General features: G+C 42.6%; 1 protein-coding gene across 2 annotated transcripts in view; it reads left to right on the top strand.

Moving 5' to 3' along the window:
* LOC141048591 (gastrula zinc finger protein XlCGF66.1-like) overlaps nt 1–14,579 on the top strand; it is a 104,336-nt gene extending 89,757 nt beyond the window's left edge. For both annotated transcript variants that reach the window (XM_073544332.1, XM_073544333.1), the window contains one exon: nt 13,865–14,579. In XM_073544332.1, coding sequence (XP_073400433.1) covers nt 13,865–14,532 — 668 coding nt within the window. In that variant the 3' untranslated portion in view covers nt 14,533–14,579. The remainder of the gene's footprint in view (nt 1–13,864) is intronic.
* The last annotated feature ends 5,954 nt before the right edge of the window (nt 14,580–20,533 follow it).

Here is a 20,533-nt window from a genome sequence, read left to right as displayed (position 1 = left end):
CACCTCCCCAGCACCAGCCACCTCCCCAGCACCAGCCACCTCCACAGTACCTGCAAACTCCCCAGTACCAGCAACCTCCCCAGTACCAGACATCTCCCCACTTCCAGCAACCTGCCCCGTACCAGACATCTCCCCACTTCCAGCAACCTGCCTCGTACCAGACATCTCCCCACTTCCAGCAACCTGCCCCGTACCAGACATCTCCCCACTTCCAGCAACCTGCCCCGTACCAAACTCCTTCCCCATACAACTTGCCATCAACATCATCTGCTCCTACAGTCCCTGCCCAACCCTCCACTCCACCACCCACCACCTCTTCTGCTTCCCACATGTCCACCCATTCTGTAGTTTTTTCCACACCTTCACCTCTAACTGTTCCTTCCCCACAACGATCCCAGTCCTCTCTCCACACTCCCAGTGTCGAAGTGTCCCGCAGCCCCTACAGCAGTATTTCCACCACACACTACACAGAATTATAATGTGTGTTTTTAAATAAAAATGACCAGTTTTATGGTTTCAGTTTTATAGTTTCAAATTTTTATTAAACATGTTTATTAAAATTTTAAAAAAGTTTACTAAAAAAAAAAAATTAAAACGTTAAATTATTTTACACTGGTTGTCTGTCATTTCTTTCTGCGGCGAAAAAGGTTAAATACAGGGTATTTAAAAGGTGAAATGGTATTCAAAACTAGGTATATAACTGTGGGTAAATTTTAGCTTTTTGCCACAGTTGTGTTCCTGGTTGTGTTTGAAGCAAAGTATTTCACCTAAAAAGTTGTGTTTATTGTTGGTGATTTCCTAACAATGTACACAACTTTTGTTAAAAGGTGAAATACTTTGCATAAAACACAACCAGGTACACACCTGTGGCCTAAAGCTAAAAATAGAGACCATGACAAGATAGCCAACTTTGGTTGGCAAAGGTATATACTGTTGGTACAGAAGGTACACAAGTTTGGGGCACAAATCTTTCACACTCTGTCATCCTGCCAGTGTACTCTGCCTTGAGGTGACATAAAGTATAGTGCAAAATTGTCCCTCATTACTGAAACCGTCACAGAACTTCTAGTGGTAATGTCATGGTAATCTTGCAAGGTGGTTTCTTCAGAGGTGTCCTCAATGGAAATGGGTTCCTTGCATATAACAAAATTGTGGAGTACCACGCACGCTTTGATCACCTCGTCCACAGTTTCTGTCTTGAGGTTGATCGCAGTCAATAGGACCCGCCATTTGGCTGTCAGAATACCAAAGGTACATTCAACCATTCTTCTTGCTCTTGTGAGGCGGTAATTAAAAATGCGTTTTGGTCTTGTCAATCCTCTGCTAGAGTACGGTTTCAAAAGGTGTTCTGACAGCTGGAAGGCTTCATCCCCTACACAGACAAATGGCATAGGTGGACCAGATGTTTGCGGCAGCGGTCTAGGTGGTGGGAACTGGAAGGTGTTTCCATACAGTTTACGCCCCATGGCAGACAGTTTGAAAACTTGAGAGTCATTGGAGCGGCCATAGGCCCCAATATCAACCGCAATAAATTTGTATTCCGCGTCAGCGATGGCCATGAGGACAATTGAAAAATATTTCTTGTAATTGAAATATTCCGATCCAGATCCAGCTGGCTTTACAATGCGGATATGTTTCCCGTCCACAGCGCCCAAGCAGTTTGGAAACTGACATATCTGTTGAAACTTGTCAGCAATTTCAATCCACCTCTCTGTTGTGGGCTCTGGTAAAAACTCTTCAGCTAAGGAGTCCCACAGTGCACGGCATGTGTACTTCAGAATTCCAGATATGGTGGAAATCCCGAGTCTGTACTGGAAATGCAGTGACGAAAGTGATTCTCCAGTTGCAAGAAATCTGTGGGGAATTAACAAACAATAAATTAGTTTTAAATCACAGCATTACATACCAAAACTGACCTAACACTTGGAGATACAAATTACCACCAACAAGATTGCAGTGAAAGTGTGCTCTGATGCGATCATATCCAATAAATGTGGCTTACCTTAAAGTCACCATCAGACGCTCTGCGGGTGAAACGGAGAAGCGGCAATAGGTGTCCGCTTTTCTTATGAGGTGTGCAATGCGCTCCACCAAGTAATCAAAATTCTCCATTTTCATCCTAACATATCCAAAAAATTTATCCGGGTTTCGTCGAAGGTCCATGCATAGTGTAGAATAGACCCCACGCGTCATTCTCTTGGCTGTGATGGGGTGGATCCACAAACGTCGTCTACGATGCCTGATGCGCTGCTGTCTCGCTCTCTCCTTCTCCAGAACAATCACCCTCAAACGATTTGCCTCCGCTGTAAAATCCGCCAAATTCTTCAAAATATTTCCAATGACAACATCCATCTTCGCCAGTAAACTTGCTCTTCTCTCCAACCTGCACTTTCTCCTCTACAACCTGTCAAAGAAGGGCTGTAGGAACATGCTATATATAGTTTTCCAGTAGCCAATCCCGTTCGGAAGGCCACAAGGGTCAATTTTAAAAACCGGATCCGGCGTAATCCGTCGAAAAACGGATAGAAAAACGGATGAACCGGATGAGACGGATCCCGTTTTGTCTGTCAAGAAAAAGACGGATCCGGCAGAAAACCGGATCCGTCACATCCGGTTTTACTAAACATTTGCCGGATCCGGCGTTCCGGCACGACGCCGGATCGCGCCTGACGCCGAAAACCTGATGTGTGAAAGTAGCCTAAGAAACTCAAAAATGATAATGTTGGCCCCCTCAAAAATAGTCTGGCCTTTCCACCATTTCACCCAATCTGCAAAACTCCTTTTTCTCTTCATATAGTCACAGGGATGCCACAACAGAGGGGCCAGAAGATCTCGGCGTCTGGTTACACAAACCCCTGCACTTATTAGATCTGCTTCACCTTCCTTTTAGCAGTGCAGATCTTCCTTGCTCTGTTGTTGCAATGATTAACCTCCTCCTGGAGCTCTCAGCAGTTCTGTCATTAACACTTCTCTGAGGTCCATATGCGCACACCTTGCACTGGGGAATTTCTGGTGATAGTTAACCACTACCTAGTTTTTAGTTGAAAGAGAAGTTCAGTGTTTGGAGTAGGTGGTTGGTGTGATGTTCGGGAGATTTCTGCTTGGAGTTGGTTTGTTTATCTCCCTATCCACTACACATTTGGTTAGACCCTGATTCCTGCATGGTTGTTTAGTGAGTGCATTTGTATGATTGTAGCTTTTTTTTATCCCTGTCTGTCTGGTTTGTGTAATTCTATACATTTCTGTCCCATGCCTACCTGGATGGGATAATGAACAGAGAAGAGTTTATATAGGAGCATAGCAAGGTACGAGACCCTGGTGTCTCCACCATCTGGTGTTACCCAGGGGAAAGGGCTATCCTAGGGTTCCCCTTGCTCTAGGAAGAGGATAGTTGCCCATTGTCCCTTGTAATTACGTGACACAGTTATGCAAGAAAATCCCAAATTCTCCACTAAATGTGACTTGCTTAACCCAACAGTAAGTAAGACGCTGCCTCAAAATAAATAAAGTAGACAAATTCTCAGGCCCGGATGGCATACACCCCCCAAGTACTGCACAAATTAAGTACAGTGATAGACACTGTTATTTATAATATTAACAGATTGCATATTACAGGGTCTGTACCCAAGGCCAGCATTAGGGGCAGGCAGACCAGGCAGCTGCCTAGGGCCCCAGCTCCTCCAGGGGCCCTCAGCCAGTGGCCACTATGAGGTCCCTGAGTAAGAGGGGCCCGGCGCCAACCCCCCCCACATCACGCATTCAACTTACTGGCATTATAGATGCAGCTACACTTGAAAGCAGTGATACAGGAGAGAACGTCATGTGACACTCCCTCTCCCATCACTCCCCCCCTCTGACTTAGCAGCGTGTGCCGGCAGTGGAGCTGATGAGACACTACAGCAGCGGGAGAACAAGGAGGTGAGGTAGTGTGTGTGTATGTGTGTCTGCTGCAGTATACTGTGTGTGGGGGCTGCACTATACTGTGTGTGTGTTTGTTGCACTATACTGTGTGTGTCTGCTGCACTATACTGTGTGTGGGGGATTGCACTATATTGTATTGTATGTGTTGTGTGTGGGGGAGCTGCATTATACTGTGTGTGGGGGACTGCACTATACTGTATATGGGAGGGCTGCACTATACTGTGTTGTGTGGGGGGCTGCATTATACTATGTGTTGAGGCTACACTATACTGTGTGTTGGGGTACTGCACTGTGTGTGGGGGGCTGCACTATACTGTGTGGGGTACTGCATTATACTGTGTTGTATGTGAGGGGGTTGCATTATACTATGTTTGTTGGGGCTGCATTATACTGTGTGGGGGGCTACATTATACTGTGGGGAGCTGCATTATTCTGTGTGTGGGAGCTGCACTATACTGTGTGTGGGTACTGCACTATACTGTGTATTGGGGCTACACTGAACTGTGTGGGGGTACTGTACTATACTGTGTTGTGTGTGGGGGGCTGCATTATGCTATGTGTGGGGGGACTGCACTATACTGTGTGTTGAAGCTGCACTATACTGTGTATGTGGGTGGGCTGCATTATACTGTGTTGGGGCTACACTATACTATGTGTGGAGGCTGCACTATACTGTGTGTGTTTGTGGGGGGCTGAATTATACTGTGTGGGTGGGCTGTTTATACTCTGGGGAGGCTGCATTATACTGTGTGGGGCTGCCTTATATTCTGAGGGGGCTGCATTATGTTCTATGAGTGTACTACATTATCCTCTATGAGGGGGCTGCAGTATACTCTGAGGGGGGCTACATTATACTCTGAAGGGGCTGCATTATACTCTGAAAGGGGCTGCATTATACTCTGAAGGGGGCTGCATTATACTCTGAAGGGGGCTGCATTATACTCTGAAGGGGGCTGCATTATTCTCTCCCAAGGACCATGGCGAGTGCATTTTACTGTATTGATGACTATCTGTACCAATCATTCTTCCTCAGCCAGAGTAAGGGTATGTGCAGACGATCAGTAATCGCTGTGGTTGGACGCGGTGTACTTGTGCAGCATCCAACCCGCAGCGTCCAGATGTTACAGTATAGTAGCTGGGATTTCAAGAAATCCCATGCCCACTATGCATGCACCAATGCCTGTGGATCAACCGTGGAGACAGACATGCGGCACGACTCTCCTGACCGCAGCATGACTATTTCTCTTGCAAATATGCGAGCCTTCACAAGATAAATATCATCCGTACAACGTATTGGATGCAGTGAATCCGCACAGTTCAATGAACACATACGGAATCACCTGCATTCAATAGCCGGCAGTAGACATGTACTGCGTCCAAAGCGCTGCCAATTGCTTAACGTGTGAACATACATTACAGAGGCTGGGAAACAAGTGTCGAACGACTTCATATTGTCGATCTCACTAGCGGCCAGAATACAACCCAAATGTTTCTGTGTGATGATGCAATATGCAAGCATTTGTGGCCCCACGTTAAACGTTTCCCAGGACCCTACTTTGTCTAAAATCGGCCCTGTCTGTGCCACAGGACAGGCATATAGCAAATGTGATGCCAATAATCAAAAAGGAGACAAAATCTGAGCCTGGCAAGTGGGTTAAATCTTTGAAGATTTCCTAAGAGATTCTATCCTGGAGAATCTCAATAAGAATAACTTCATGACCCAACATCAACATGGTTTTATAAGGGATAATATGAGGGATAGCTGATGCACTGCTATGTATAGCATAAACAAACAGAGGATCAGAGCTTCATGTCTACTTTCTGAACAACTCTCTTAATCTGTTGGCCCTCACTGAAACCTGGATTCAGGATTCTGACACTGTCTGCCCTGCGGCTATTTCCCATGGTGGCTTACAATTCTCCCATTCCCCGAGACCCACAAACAGACTTGGTGGTGGAGTCGGCATACTCCTGTCCCCACAATGCACTTTCCAGGTCATCCCCCCAGCTCCATCACTCTCGTTCCCTTCTTTTGAGGTCCACACCATCAGGCTCTTCCGTCCTCTCTCCCTCAGAGTAGCAGTCATATACCAGCCCCAAGGCTCAGCCACCCAATTCCTTGACCACTTCATGTCTTCAGAACTCCCAACCCTTGTTCTGGGAGACTTCAACATCCCCACTAACAGCCCCACTTCCACAGCTGCATCCCAGCTTCTATCACTAACCACTTCTCTCGGCCTCTCACAGCTCTCAACCTCCGAGACACACAAAGACAGTAACACCCTTACCTGATCTTTGTCCGACTCTGTTCAATCTCCTACCTAGATAACTCACCGCTTCCCCTCTCTGACCACAACATTCTCTCCTTCACAATCACAATCCCTCTGTGCATTTCCCCTGGCTCACTCTCCACATTTGATCCCATCACAGAAGAAGAAGTCTTCAGGCTCCTCTATTCTTCTTGTCCGACTACATGCACTACTGACATCATTCCCTCACATCTCCTGCAGTCTCTCTCTCCAGTCGTCACAACTCACCTAACTACAATCTTTAATCTCTTCCTCTAGTCGGGCATTTTCCCCTCCTCCTTCAAACACTCTATCGTTACTCCATTATTAAAGAAACCCGCTCTCGACCCATCCTGCGCAAACAACTACAGACCAGTCTCCAATCTCCCCTTCATCTCTAAACTCTTGGAATGACTGGTTTACTCCTGCCTTACCCATTACCTCTCCACTCCCTCCTAGACCCATCACAGTCCAGTTTCCGCCTCCTACATTCGACAGAAACTGCACTCATCAAAGTGACCAATGACCTTCTGACAGCAAAATGTAACAGTGACCACTCTCTGCTCATTCTCCTCGACCTTTCTGCAGCTTTCGACACTGTTGACTACCATCTTCTACTCTCTAGGCTCCAGGCACTAGGCATTAAGGACACTGCTCTCTCCTGGTTCTCTTCCTATCTTTCTGACCACTCATTCAGTGTTTTGTTTGCTGGCTCCACTTCATCTCCTCTTCCTCACTGTTGGGATACCTCAGGGCTCGTTCCTTGGCCCTCTTCTCTCTCTATATGACCCCAACTGTGAGATAAAAGGAGAGATACAGGGCGCATCCACTGTGTGAAATCCGTATAAAACAATTAAAATTGTGGAACAGTAAGGAAGGTGCTCACCTATTGGGGTTGTGAGGAAGTCACAACACCCATGAACGCTTAAGAAGCAGCAGCAAGTCTGCACAGGGTCCTAGGACAGAATTGCAGAAATGACGTGGAAGTGCAATAAGGACTGCGCTTGCTTCTGGTAGAGTAAAGGGTTCTTTATTCAGCCAATGCGTTTCCTGAGCCTGCTGGCTCACTTCATCAGGGCAGATTACATTGGAAGACAGTGAAACATACTTATAGACAAAAAAGGCGCCAATACAGGGTCAAACAGAATTAGCAAAGGTCAACAACAAAAAAAAAACAAAAAAAAAACCAAACAAACAATGAAACTTTATTACAAGCATAAAAAACACAACAATAAGAGTATATATAGAAAAGAAAGAATAAAAATATGTAAAAGTACAAAAAATTAAAATATAAAATAGAGTGCTATGGATCACGGGGTTAAAACATGGCTATAGTTAAAAAAGGTGAGACCTCAAGGGGTATTAGAACCTGGCTCATAAAATGCAAATGGAAGGTATTAGTCCACTAGACCATAAGGCTTGACTGTGGTGGTGTGAAAAGTAAATTGAGGGGTTAAAAACAATGAAATTACAAACATAGAAAACACAACAATAAGAGTTTATATAGAAAAGAAAAAATAAAATTATGTAAAAGTACAAAAAAAAGGAGTGCTAAGGATCACGAGGTTGAAACATGGCTATAGTTAAAAAAAAAAAAAAGCTATAGTTAAAAAAGGTGAGTCCTCAAGGGGTATTAGAACCTGGCTCATGAAGTGCAAGTACAGACTATAAAGTGCGGATGTAAGGTATTAGTCCACTAGACCATTAAGCTTGACTGTAGCAGTGTGAAGAATAAATCTTTTCCCCCTCTTCTATCAGATAAAAGCATCATTGATAATATTGAGGCCATAGGGACCAATTGTCTTTAATTTATAAATCCAATAGACCTCTTTTCTATTCAGTGCTTGGGTTCTATTGGAAACGTGTTCAGGGATGTGTTCTATAGGAAAAATGATGGCTTTAGAAAAATCTCTTTGGTGAAATAAATCAAAGTGACGTGACAAACCGTGTTTTTGATACCCAGTTTTAGTGTTGTGTCTATGAGAATTCATTCTACAGTGAAGGGGTTGTGTGGTTCTGCCAACATAAAATTTAGGACAAGGACAAAGGATGACATAGATGACAAAGGAAGACACACAGGACAGGTGGTTAGTGATGGTGAATTTTTCTGAGGTGAATGGATGTGAAAAGATGAATGTATTATGAGCAATATTACTGCATAGGCTGCACCTGGGTTTCAGGCATCTGAAAATGCCTGGTGTCAAGCCAGTGCAGTTATCAGGAGTACACTGGGTCAATCTGCTAGGGGCCAGATGGTTTTTTAGTGATCTGGCCTTCCTAAAAGTGACAGTAGGTCTATCAGGCAGAACTTTATTGAGTATTGGATCATTTTTGATAATATACCAGAGGTCACCCAACATATTTTTTATCTCTTTATGTTGGGAGTTATAAGTAGTGATGAAGTTGGCCTGATAGTTATCATGTGGCACTGGAAAAATTAGAGAAAAACACTAATATCGTGATCAAATCTGCAGACAAAGGTGGAGGGATAGTGATTCAAGATAAAACTGACTATGTGAACGAGGCTTTTAGAATTTTATCTGACAAAAATTTTTATTCACCCATCCCCCAGGACCCCATCCCCCAAGCCACTGTTTTTTACAATGATTTTATTAAAAAGGCGCATGATTCTGGGGTTCTTAATGACCATGAAAAAAAGTTTTTAACAGTCAAGAACCCCTCCACTCCCTTCCTGTACCATTTACCCAAAATACACAAGAATACTATTAATCCACCAGGAAGACCCATTATTTTGGGTATTGACTCCCTTACCAGTAATCTATCATTTTACATAGATAGAATCATGCAGCCTCATGTCTCACAGCTCCCTAGTTTTTTAAAGGATTCTACACAACTGATCAATTTAACTAATAACACACCTTGGAAAGATTCTTATGTGTTTATTTCTTTTGACGTATCTGCTTTGTATTCCAACATTGATCACCAACTGGGTTTGAGCTGTTTTAAAAAATTTCTTTTAACCGACAGTCGACTGTCTGACCCTCAAAAGGAATTTATTTTTAATGGGATGGATTTTATTTTACATAATAATTTTTTTACTTTCTTGGGGGATTTTTATCATCAGATCAGAGGCACCGCTATGGGATCACGGGTCGCGCCAACTTATGCTAATCTTTTTATGGGGGTCTTTGAGAATGTTTTTATTACTATTGATTCATTTCTAGAGGGTATTGTTTTATATAGAAGATACATCGATGATTTATTCTTAATCCTGGACACCAGTCACGTTTCAGTTGATGCTTTTATTTCTTCTATACAAAATAACACATGGGGTTTGGAATTCACCCCCCACATTAGTAATACCCAGATGGACTTTCTTGATATCACTTTTTTTATAAAAAATTCCAAAATTCATACCAAAACCTTTTTTAAGAAAGTTGACTCCAATAGTTATGTCCATTTTAAGAGTAGCCACTATTCCAAATGGCTTTTTAACATCCCTCATAATCAATTTCAGAGAATCCGAAAGAATTGCACAGAGGACGAGGATTTTAATAATCAAGCTGAGGTCCTCAAGGGAAGATTCCTTGCTCAAAAATACCCCTCCCAATTGGTTCATTCTACTTTTAATAATGTTTTTAAAAATTTTAATCAGCAAACTCTTTTAAGTGAGAGATCTAAAGAAAAGGATGCACATGATAACTATCAGGCCAACTTTATCACTACTTATAACTCCCAACATAAAGAGATAAAAAATATGTTGGGTGACCTCTGGTATATTATCAAAAATGATCCAATACTCAATAAAGTTCTGCCTGATAGACCTACTGTCACTTTTAGGAAGGCCAGATCACTAAAAAACCATCTGGCCCCTAGCAGATTGACCCAGTGTACTCCTGATAACTGCACTGGCTTGACACCAGTCATTTTCAGATGCCTGAAACCCAGGTGCAGCCTATGCAGTAATATTGCTCATAATACATTCAGCTTTTCACATCCATTCACCTCAGAAAAATTCACCATCACTAACCACCTGTCCTGTGTGTCTTCCTTTGTCATCTATGTCATCCTTTGTCCTTGTCCTAAATTGTATGTTGGCAGAACCACACAACCCCTTCACTGTAGAATGAATTCTCATAGACACAACACTAAAACTGGGTATCAAAAACACGGTTTGTCACGTCACTTTGATTTATTTCACCAAAGAGATTTTTCTAAAGCTATCATTTTTCCTATAGAACACATCCCTGAACACGTTTCCAATAGAACCCAAGCACTGAATAGAAAAGAGGTCTATTGGATTTATAAATTAAAGACAATTGGTCCCTATGGCCTCAATATTATCAATGATGCTTTTATCTGATAGAAGAGGGGGAAAAGATTTATTCTTCACACCGCTACAGTCAAGCTTAATGGTCTAGTGGACTAATACCTTACATCCGCACTTTATAGTCTGTACTTGCACTTCATGAGCCAGGTTCTAATACCCCTTGAGGACTCACCTTTTTTAACTATAGCTTTTTTTTTTTTTTTTAACTATAGCCATGTTTCAACCTCGTGATCCTTAGCACTCCTTTTTTTTGTACTTTTACATAATTTTATTTTTTCTTTTCTATATAAACTCTTATTGTTGTGTTTTCTATGTTTGTAATTTCATTGTTTTTAACCCCTCAATTTACTTTTCACACCACCACAGTCAAGCCTTATGGTCTAGTGGACTAATACCTTCCATTTGCATTTTATGAGCCAGGTTCTAATACCCCTTGAGGTCTCACCTTTTTTAACTATAGCCATGTTTTAACCCCGTGATCCATAGCACTCTGTTTTATATTTTAATTTTTTGTACTTTTACATATTTTTATTCTTTCTTTTCTATATATACTCTTATTGTTGTGTTTTTTATGCTTGTAATAAAGTTTCATTGTTTGTTTGTTTTTTTTGTTTTTTTTTTGTTGTTGACCTTTGCTGATTCTGTTTGACCCTGTATTGGCGCCTTTTTTGTCTATAAGTATGTTTCACTGTCTTCCAATGTAATCTGCCCTGATGAAGTGAGCCAGCAGGCTCAGGAAACGCGTTGGCTGAATAAAGAACCCTTTACTCTACCAGAAGCAAGCGCAGTCCTTATTGCACTTCCACGTCATTTCTGCAATTATGACCCCAACTGGACAGACCAACAGCAGATTTGGCTTTGAGTACCATCTTTATGCTGATGACACACAACTTTACACATCATCCCCTGACCTTACACCCGCTTACCTCCCATATACAATCTCTTTCCCGCTCTTGCCACTTACACCTAAAGAACATCTCTAGGATCCGCCCTTTTCTCACCATGGAAACAAAAACCCTCACTGTCGCCTTGATCCACTCCCGCCTGGACTACTGTAATGCTCTATTAATTGGCCTCCCCATCACTTGACTTTCCCCTCTCCAGTCCATCCTTAATGCTGCAGCCAGGGTCATCCATCTGGCTAATTGGTACTCGGACGCATCCGCTCTTCGCCAGTCGTTACACTGGCTGCCCATTCATTATAGGATCCAATTCAAAGTACTTGATCTCACCCACAAAGCTCTCCATAGTGCGGCACCCCATTACATCTCCCTCATTTATGTCTATCAGCCTAACCGACCGCTGCGGTCTGCAAACGACTTTCGACTAACCTCTGCACTAATCCGTACCTCCTTACTCCAAGACTTCTCCCGCGCTGCTCCAATCCTCTGGAATGCTCTACCCCAAGAAATTAGGACCAGCCACAACTTGCACAGTTTTAGGCACTCCCTCAAAACACATTTGTTCAGAGCAGCCTATCACGTTCCCTAATCAGTCATTTTATGTGTAAGTGTGCATGTGTAGCCCATTCACTATCCCCATCTATCCCCCACTCCCTCACTCCCTCAAGATGGCTGTACCATCATTGTAAATACATTACTGTAAATACACACCTGTACTTTGTATCTCCCCCACCTCATTGTAGATTGTAAGCGCTCATGAGCAGGGTCGTCTTATTTTGCTTTAATCATTATATTATTGCTAAAGTTGTTACTTTTGACTGTTGTGTTTGAAACTGTTACATTTTAAAGCGCTGCGGAATATGTTGGCGCTATATAAATAAAGATTATTATTATGTCCCCCTAAGGGAACTATTAATTAAATACAGTAAAAAAAGAAATGAAAAAAAAACATTCAAATCACCCACCCCTTAAGCAAGAGTAAAAAAATATATATATACACATTTGGTATCACTGCATTTGTAAAATTCCAATATCTCAGAATATAAAATAAATTAATCCGATTGGTAAGCCGCGTTACAAGGAAAAAAATGTAAATGCTAGAATTTAAGTTTTTTTGGCCGCAGCAACATTACAATACAAGGCTATTAAAACATTGTATCGACCCCAAAATGGTATCAATAAAAACATCAGCTCAGGACTCAAAAATAAAGCCATCATACTGCACTATATCCCGAAAATTAATAGCAGTACAGCTCTTGGAAAATGGCGACAAATTATTATTTTTATATGAATTTCTGATTTTTTTCACCACATAATTAAAAAAACTATGCATTTTTGGTATCTGCGTAATCATACTGACCTGCCGAATCATAGTGCCAGGTCAGTTTTACTGTATAATGAACATGGTAAATAACCCACCCCCAAATTAAATTGTGAAATTACATTTTTTTTTGCTGTTTCAATGCACATGGAATTTTTTTCCTCACTTTCCAGTGCTTCACATGATAAAATGATGTCCCACAAAAAAAACGAGCACGCAACTCTCCAAATGTTCCCTCAAAAAAATCAAGCCTTCAAATGGCCGTGTCAGTGTAAAACTAAAAAATTATTGCTTAGAAATATGGTAGGAAAAAACAAACAATGATTGCAATGTCATGAAGAGGATAAAGTAATGGCACGTTATGTATAATATTGGCAGTAAAGTGCCAAAGGAGTAATTGGGCTCCGCCCACTTTCAAATGACAAGCTGAGCAACAGTTATTGTCATGTCTACATATATCTGCCGACTTGCATGCGCAAGCGGTAGACATTCTAACGAACAGCACAAATGCAAGCAGGCAGACATTTGTAGACATAACCTCATCAGCCCCACTTGCCTCGCGATGTGGAAAACGGTAGAGTCTGATTACTTCCTTATTGTTAGCTGAGAATTTTTTGAATTTTTGTTAAATAGAAATTCAAATTGTCTCTTCAAAGAGGAAGAGAAATAGAACTCCAGTGCTACCATTGGAAGTAGCAATTCTAAAAGTCAATATCAACCCTCTAATGAGCCTTGTCACATGAATTAGGATAAAAGCCAATCTCAATCTCAATTTGCAGACACATGTTTCAGGGTGTTGCCCCTCCTCAGTGCAAGGCGAGAGATCTGATTTGGTTGTATGTGAGGCCTCTGATTTTGGTCTAATGGATAACATCTTTATTTGTGGAGGGTGACATGCCATTGTAAAGACACTTATAATCCATGCAATGCACCTTTGTTGTTAAATGAGAATTTGTTTTTTTTGATGTATTGATCTGTTTCTACAGTTAAATAACATAAAACAAAATTTGTTGTGTAGTGAAAATTAAACTTAAATCACATTTTAGTTATTGTTCAGGAACCTTTATGTAGGAATGGATTTTAGATCATCCTCATTATTGTTTTGAACAAAGGTAATAAAATCTGTTTCTATTTCCAACAGATGACTGCACCAAAAACCATCTTATATCTTCAGATTATAAATATAGCAACATCACAGAAGAGAATTGTGAACAACATTCCACATCACTTCTTACTTCTAATTTACTGTTTGTACTTCGCAACAGCGATCTTTCTACTGATCCCACTAATCACAGCAAACATTTATCCGGTCCATCACAGATTGTTAAACAAAGTATAGGAGTTCCAGGGAGTAAAATATTTCCATGTTCTGAATGTGGGAAATGTTTTAAAAGAAAATCTATTCTTTCTATGCATGAAAGAATCCATAGAGATGAGAGGCCATTTTCATGTTTGGAATGTGGGAAACGTTTTCGTCAAAAATCAGATCTCATCATACATCAAAGAAGGCACACAGGGGAGAAGCCATTTTCATGTTCAGAATGTGGGAAGCGTTTTATACAGAAATCAGTACTTGTTACACATCTGAAAACTCACACAGGGGAGAAGCCATTTTCATGCCCAGAATGTGGCAAATGTTTTAGCCAGAGATCTGATCTTGTAAATCATCGAATTATCCATACAGGGGAGAAGCCATTTTCATGTCCAGAATGTGGGAAATGTTACAATCATCGATCAGCTCTTGCTCAGCATAAGAAGCGAATCCATTTTAAAATTCAGACTGTACCAGAGGTTTGTCCTCAGATATAATGCTCCGATGAAGTCAATTGCAATAAAAAAAAACATATCAGAATTCACTTTTTTTTACCCTCAATTTTCTCTTAGATGCTACAGTGTCTAATTTATGTTTAATCTTTTTCTTGAAAATGTTCATAAAGTACAAACGTTATAACTATAATAAAGTGTACAAATCCAAACAAAGTAGAGTGTAGCTTTAGCAGTGAGTACATATAAATATAAAAGCTAAGGGCCCCATTACACACTTCAATGTCCCAGCGATCCCACATGGATGGGATCGCTGGGACATAGCTGATCGCTGGTGAGCTGTCACATAGACTCTCACCAGCCATCAGGACCAGCGAGCAAGCTGCTATCCAAGGTAAACAGCAGGTAACTAAGAGCCATGCGGCTCTTAGATACCCGCTGTTTACCCTGGAAACCAGCGTGCACGCTGGTATCCAAGGTAAACAGCTGGTATCTAAGAGCCGCGCAGTTCTTTGATACCCGCTGTTTACCTTGGATACCAGCGTGCACGCTGGTTTCCAGGGTAAACAGCGGGTATCTAAGAGCCGCGTGGTTCTTAGATACCCGCTGTTTACCTTGGATACCAGCGTGCATGCTGGTTTACAGGGTAAACAGCGGGTATCTAAGAGCCGCACGGCTCTTAGATACCCGCTGTTTACGTTGGATACCAGCTCTCAGCGTCGCTGATCGTTGGTCTCTCGCTGTCACACGCAGCGATGCGTGCTGGCCAGTGCGAGACCAACGATCAAAAAATGGCCCAGGACATTCCTGCATGATCAGCGATACCCGGCGGGGGGGGCGGTCGCTGATGCGTGCCACACACAGCGATTTCGCTGGCGAGATCGCTGTGGTGTCACAAAATTAGCGATCTCGCTAGCAATCTCGCTGTGTGTGGCGGGGCCTTAAGATTGGAAAGGTAGCAATCCTGGGCAATTAACCACTGCAAAACAGAAACAAAGTGAACAAATACCCTTCTGTAAGTAAATGAGTTAAAGCAATAGTGCATATAAATAAAATGTATACCTAGTAAACAACATTTTTGATAAAAAAAAGTGTAAAAGCCATCCCACCAACATCAATAAGGGCTGAGTAAGACCGGGTCCCAAACACGGACACACAGCAAGTGGGCAGCTTTTTAAATGTAATGTCCAGCTCAAAGGGAGAGAGGAGACAGTGTGACCAAGTACCCAATTGTTATGAATGGAAACCAAGGAGGAAAAAAAGACAACAAGCTAAGTCTCAGTAAACCAGAGAACTTGGTAACTATGCAGATTGCAGATCCCTGATCTTACCCGCACAACTAGCAGCAGTCGTGGAGCGTTCCTACGTTGGTCCTAGACGCCTCGTCACAACCGGAGAACTACATAAGCCTAAAGCAGGAAAAGAGGAAAACTAACTGCCCCAAAGCAGACCCAAAGGAAAGACAGTCCCCCACATGTATTGACGGTGAAACAAGATGAAAATACAAATAAAGGCAGGAAAATAGGCTGAGCAAACGATGGGGCCCGGCTAACTAAAAAGGACAGAAAAGGAAAGACACTGTCTGCAATCTGCCAAAAAAAAAACCTACAAAAATATTGTCCAACACTTCTGATGGCAAAATTAACCCTGAAGTCACTAGACTTCTAAACCTATATCAGCACTTTGAAATATTCTGAGACAGAGCAAAAAAGAGGCCAATCTAATAAGGGACAAAAAGAAGATTGGCAAATACTGATTAATAGGAGTGGAATTTCAGCATAGCCCCAGCAGGGGCAAGCTGATTACACAAAAAACTGAATTGACCAACAAGCGCAAGTGTGAACATTAGCAAAAAAACAAACTTAACTTGAGAAGACTGGAAGAGAGCTGAAGTCCAGGACCTGAGAAGCAGACTGAATCACCAGCACCCGGATAGGGCGTCGGCTGTCTTATATCCGGTGTGATACTCCAGAGATCCAATCGTTATCTTCCTCATCAGGTGGTAGATCACTACCACTTAAACCAACCGCACTACCTCCTGTCACCACCAGAGGGAGAACGGAAGGGGAACTCTCAACTGGTGGAGCAGAAAATGAGTTCATGACAGTACCCCCCTTGAGGGGTCACCGAACCCTCATCCATGCCACCAGGCCGATCAGGATGGGCACGGTGAAAAGCACGAACCAATTTATTGGCATTAATATCAGAGGCAGAGACCCAAGAATTATCCTCCTGGCCATAACCCTTCCATTTGACCAAATACTGGAGTCTCCGTCTAACCAAACGAGAATCCAATATTTTCTCTACCTGCCGCCACAGGAACTACTGGCTCAACAAACCTCTTCAACAGTGACTTGTGAAATACGTTATGGATTTTGAACGTAACTGGAAGAGCCAACCGAAAAGAAACAGGATTAAGAATCTCCAAAATCTTATAAGGTCCAATAAATCTTGGCTTAAAGTTTGGAGCTGCAACCTTCATAGGAATATTCTTAGACGACAGCCAAACCATATCACCCACTTTAAACTGGGGACCAATGGTCCTACGCCGGTTGGAAAAATGCTGGGCCTTTTCCTGAGAGAGCGACAACTTATCCATCACTTGGTCCCATTTTTGCTGCATTCTCAGAACCACAGTGTCCACACCTGGGCAGGACGAAGATTCCACTTGCCCTGAAGAGAATCGAGGATGAAACCCAAAATTACAGAAAAAGGGTGACATCAGAGTGGCAGAACTAGCTCTATTGTTAAGTGCAAATTCGGCCAAGGGCAAAAATGAGACCCAATCATCTTGATCAGCAGATATAAAACATCTTAAATAAGACTTCGGGGTCTGGTTTGTTCTCTCAGTCTGCCCATTGGTCTGGGGATGAAACGCGGAGGAGAAGGATAACTGAATTCCCAGATTGGAACAAAAGGCTTTCCAGAATCTGGAAACAAACTGGACCCCTCTATCGGACACAATGTTCTCAGGAATCCCGTATAACCGAACCACCTGTTGTAAAAACAAGGGCACCAACTCAGCGGAAGATGGCAACTTTGGGAGTGGTAGAAATGGACCATCTTCGAAAATCTATCACAAATCACCCAGATAAGTCATTCTCTGAGAGACAGGATGATCAGAAATAAAATCCATAGAGATATTGGTCCATGGCCTCTTGGGCACTGGGAGGGGAATCTGCAACCCACCAGAACGAGAACAGGGTTTAGACCGAGAACAGGTCCCACAGGACTGTACAAAATTCCTGACATCACGAGATAAGGCAGGCCACCAAAACGACCGACTCACCAAATCTCTTGTACCAAAAATACCCGGATGACCAGCCAATGCGGAGCAATGAACTTCAGACATCACTCTCTTTCTCCACTGGTCAGGAACATACAATCATCCCATAGGGCAACGCTCAGGTTTATCTTCCTGAAATTCCTCCAGGGCGCGTCTCAAATCGGGCGAAATGGCGGAAAGAACTACCCCCTCACCTAGGATAGTAGTAGGCTCGGTCACATTAAGAGAATCAGCAAAGAAACTCCTAGAAAGGGCGTCTGCCTTAACATTCTTAGTGCCTGGAAGAAAAGAGACCACAAAATTAAAACGCGTGAAAAACAAGGCCCATCTAGCCTGTCTAGGATTCAAGCGTTTGGCCGACTCCAGATAAATCAGATTCTTGTGATCGGTGAGGACCACAACTTGATGTCTAGCTCCCTCCAACCAATGTCTCCACTCCTCAAATACCCATTTCATGGCCAACAATTCCTGATTCCCCACGTCACAGTTACGTTCAGATGGGGAAAACTTTCGAGAAAAGAAGGCGCAGGGATTCATCTTAGAAGTCACAGGGTCTTTTTGGGACAACACAGTTCCTGCACCAATCTCAGAAGCGTCCACCTCCACTTGAAATGGAAGTGAGACATCAGGTTGCCGTAAAACTGGAGCTGAAGTAAATCTCCGCTTAAGCTCCTGAAATGCTGAGACAGCCTTAGGAGACCAATTCAGCACATCAGCTCCCTTCTTGGTCAGATCAGTCAGTGGTTTGACAATACTAGAAAAATTACCTATAAATTTACGATAGAAATTAGAAAAACCCAAAAACTTCTGGAGAGCCTTCAAAGAAGTAGGCTGAACCCAATCATAAATGGCCTGTACTTTGGCCGGGTCCATTTCAATAGTCGATGGAGACAAGATAAATCCCAATAATGAAATCCTCTGTACACCAAAGAAGCACTTCGATCCCTTAACAAACATGGAATTCTCCCTCAAAATCCGGAACACAGTCCGGACATGTTCCACATGGAAATCCCAATCACTAGAAAAGATCAAAATATCATCCAGATAGATGATCAAAAACTTATCCACAAAGTCTCGGAAAATATCATAAAGGATTGGAAGACAGAAGTGGCATTAGAGAGCCCAAAGGGCATCACCAGGTACTCAAAATGTCCCTCCGGAGTATTAAACGCCATCTTCCATTCATCCCCGTGCTTGATGCGAATAAGATTATAAGCCCCCCTGAGGTCAAGCTTAGTAAACCAGCAGGTACTCTTAACTCTGGAGAATAAATCAGACATCAGAGGTAACGGGTACTGATATTTAACCGTCATCTTGTTAAGGGAACGATAATCAATACACGGTCTTAATGAACCATCTTTCTTGGCTACAAAAAAAAATCCAGCGCCTAACGGTGATGAGGATGGTCTAATATGACCCTTCTCCAATGACTCCTCAATATAGGATCGCATAGCATCATGTTCGGGTACAGATAAGTTGAAAAGCCGACCCTTGGGAAATTTACACCAAGGCATCAACTCAATTGCACAGTCATAACTCCTATGAGGAGGCAAAGACGCAGACTTACTCTCACTAAAAAAATCAGCGAAATAAGCCAGATAATCAGGAATATCATGAGACTGAGGAGAGGTGGAGAAAACAGGAGCATCCCTAAGAACACACTGAAAACCCCAACTCACCACAGACACAGATTTCCAATCCAAAACTGGGTTATGAGTTTGTAACCAGGGGATCCCCAGAAGAATAGTATCATGCAAATTATGCAGCACCAAAAATTTACAATTTTCTTGGTGGTCTGGGGCAACTCGCATTATCACCTGGGTCCGAAACTGAGGTTTATTCTCCGCCAAAGGAGTGGCATCAATACCCCTCAAAGGAATGGGCGTCCTCAGAGGCGTCATGGACAAACCACAACGTTTAGCAAAGTCCAAATCCATCAGATTCAGAGCTGCTCCTGAATCCACAAAAGCCTTAGTGGAAAATGTGGACAAGGAGCAGATCAGAGTAATTGCCAAAAGGAACTTAGGTTGTATACTGCCCACAGCATATGTGTGTGCAAAATGTTTCTCTCGTTTAGGGCAGACAGAAATAGTATGAGAGGCGTCTCCACAGAAAAAACACAGCTTATTACGCCTTCGAAACTCCCGACGTTGCGCCCTAGACAAAACCCAATCACATTGCATAGGTTCAGACATTTGTTCAAAAGGTGGCAGCACCTCCCGTGTAGTTTTACGTTCACGTAAACGCCGATCAACTTGAATGGCTAATGACATAGAGCCATCCAGACCAGAGGGAACAGGAAATCCCACCATAACATCTTTTACGGTCTCTGACAAACCTTTCCGAAAGAGAGCTGCCAATGCACTATCATTCCATGTAGTAAGGACCGCCCACTTTCGGAATTTTTCACAGTACAACTCTGCAGGATCCTGACCCTGGTTTAATGCCAACAGGGTTCTCTCAGCTTGATCAACAGCATTAGATTCATCATACAACAACCCCAAGGCTTGAAAAAATGCATCCACATTAGTCAGTATAGGATTTTCAGGTGACAGAGAAAAAGCCCAATCTTGGGGATCACCGCGCAGCAAGGAGATGACAATTTTAACCTGCACAGAGCTCCCTGATGAGTTAGGCTTCAAAGCAAGAAATAATTTACAATTCTTAAAATTCAGAAATTTAGACCGATCCCCAGAAAACACATCAGGAGTAGGAATCTTGGGTTTAGCAGCATGTGACTGAATAAGGTAGGTGGAAATT

Source organism: Dendrobates tinctorius, unplaced genomic scaffold, assembly GCF_039654945.1.
Source record: "Dendrobates tinctorius isolate UK_male_01 unplaced genomic scaffold, ASM3965494v1 ptg000137l, whole genome shotgun sequence".
Classification (NCBI taxonomy): Eukaryota; Metazoa; Chordata; class Amphibia; order Anura; family Dendrobatidae; genus Dendrobates; species Dendrobates tinctorius.
The sequence above is the reverse complement of the archived record's forward strand: the minus strand, read 5'-3'. Positions and strand labels throughout refer to the sequence as shown.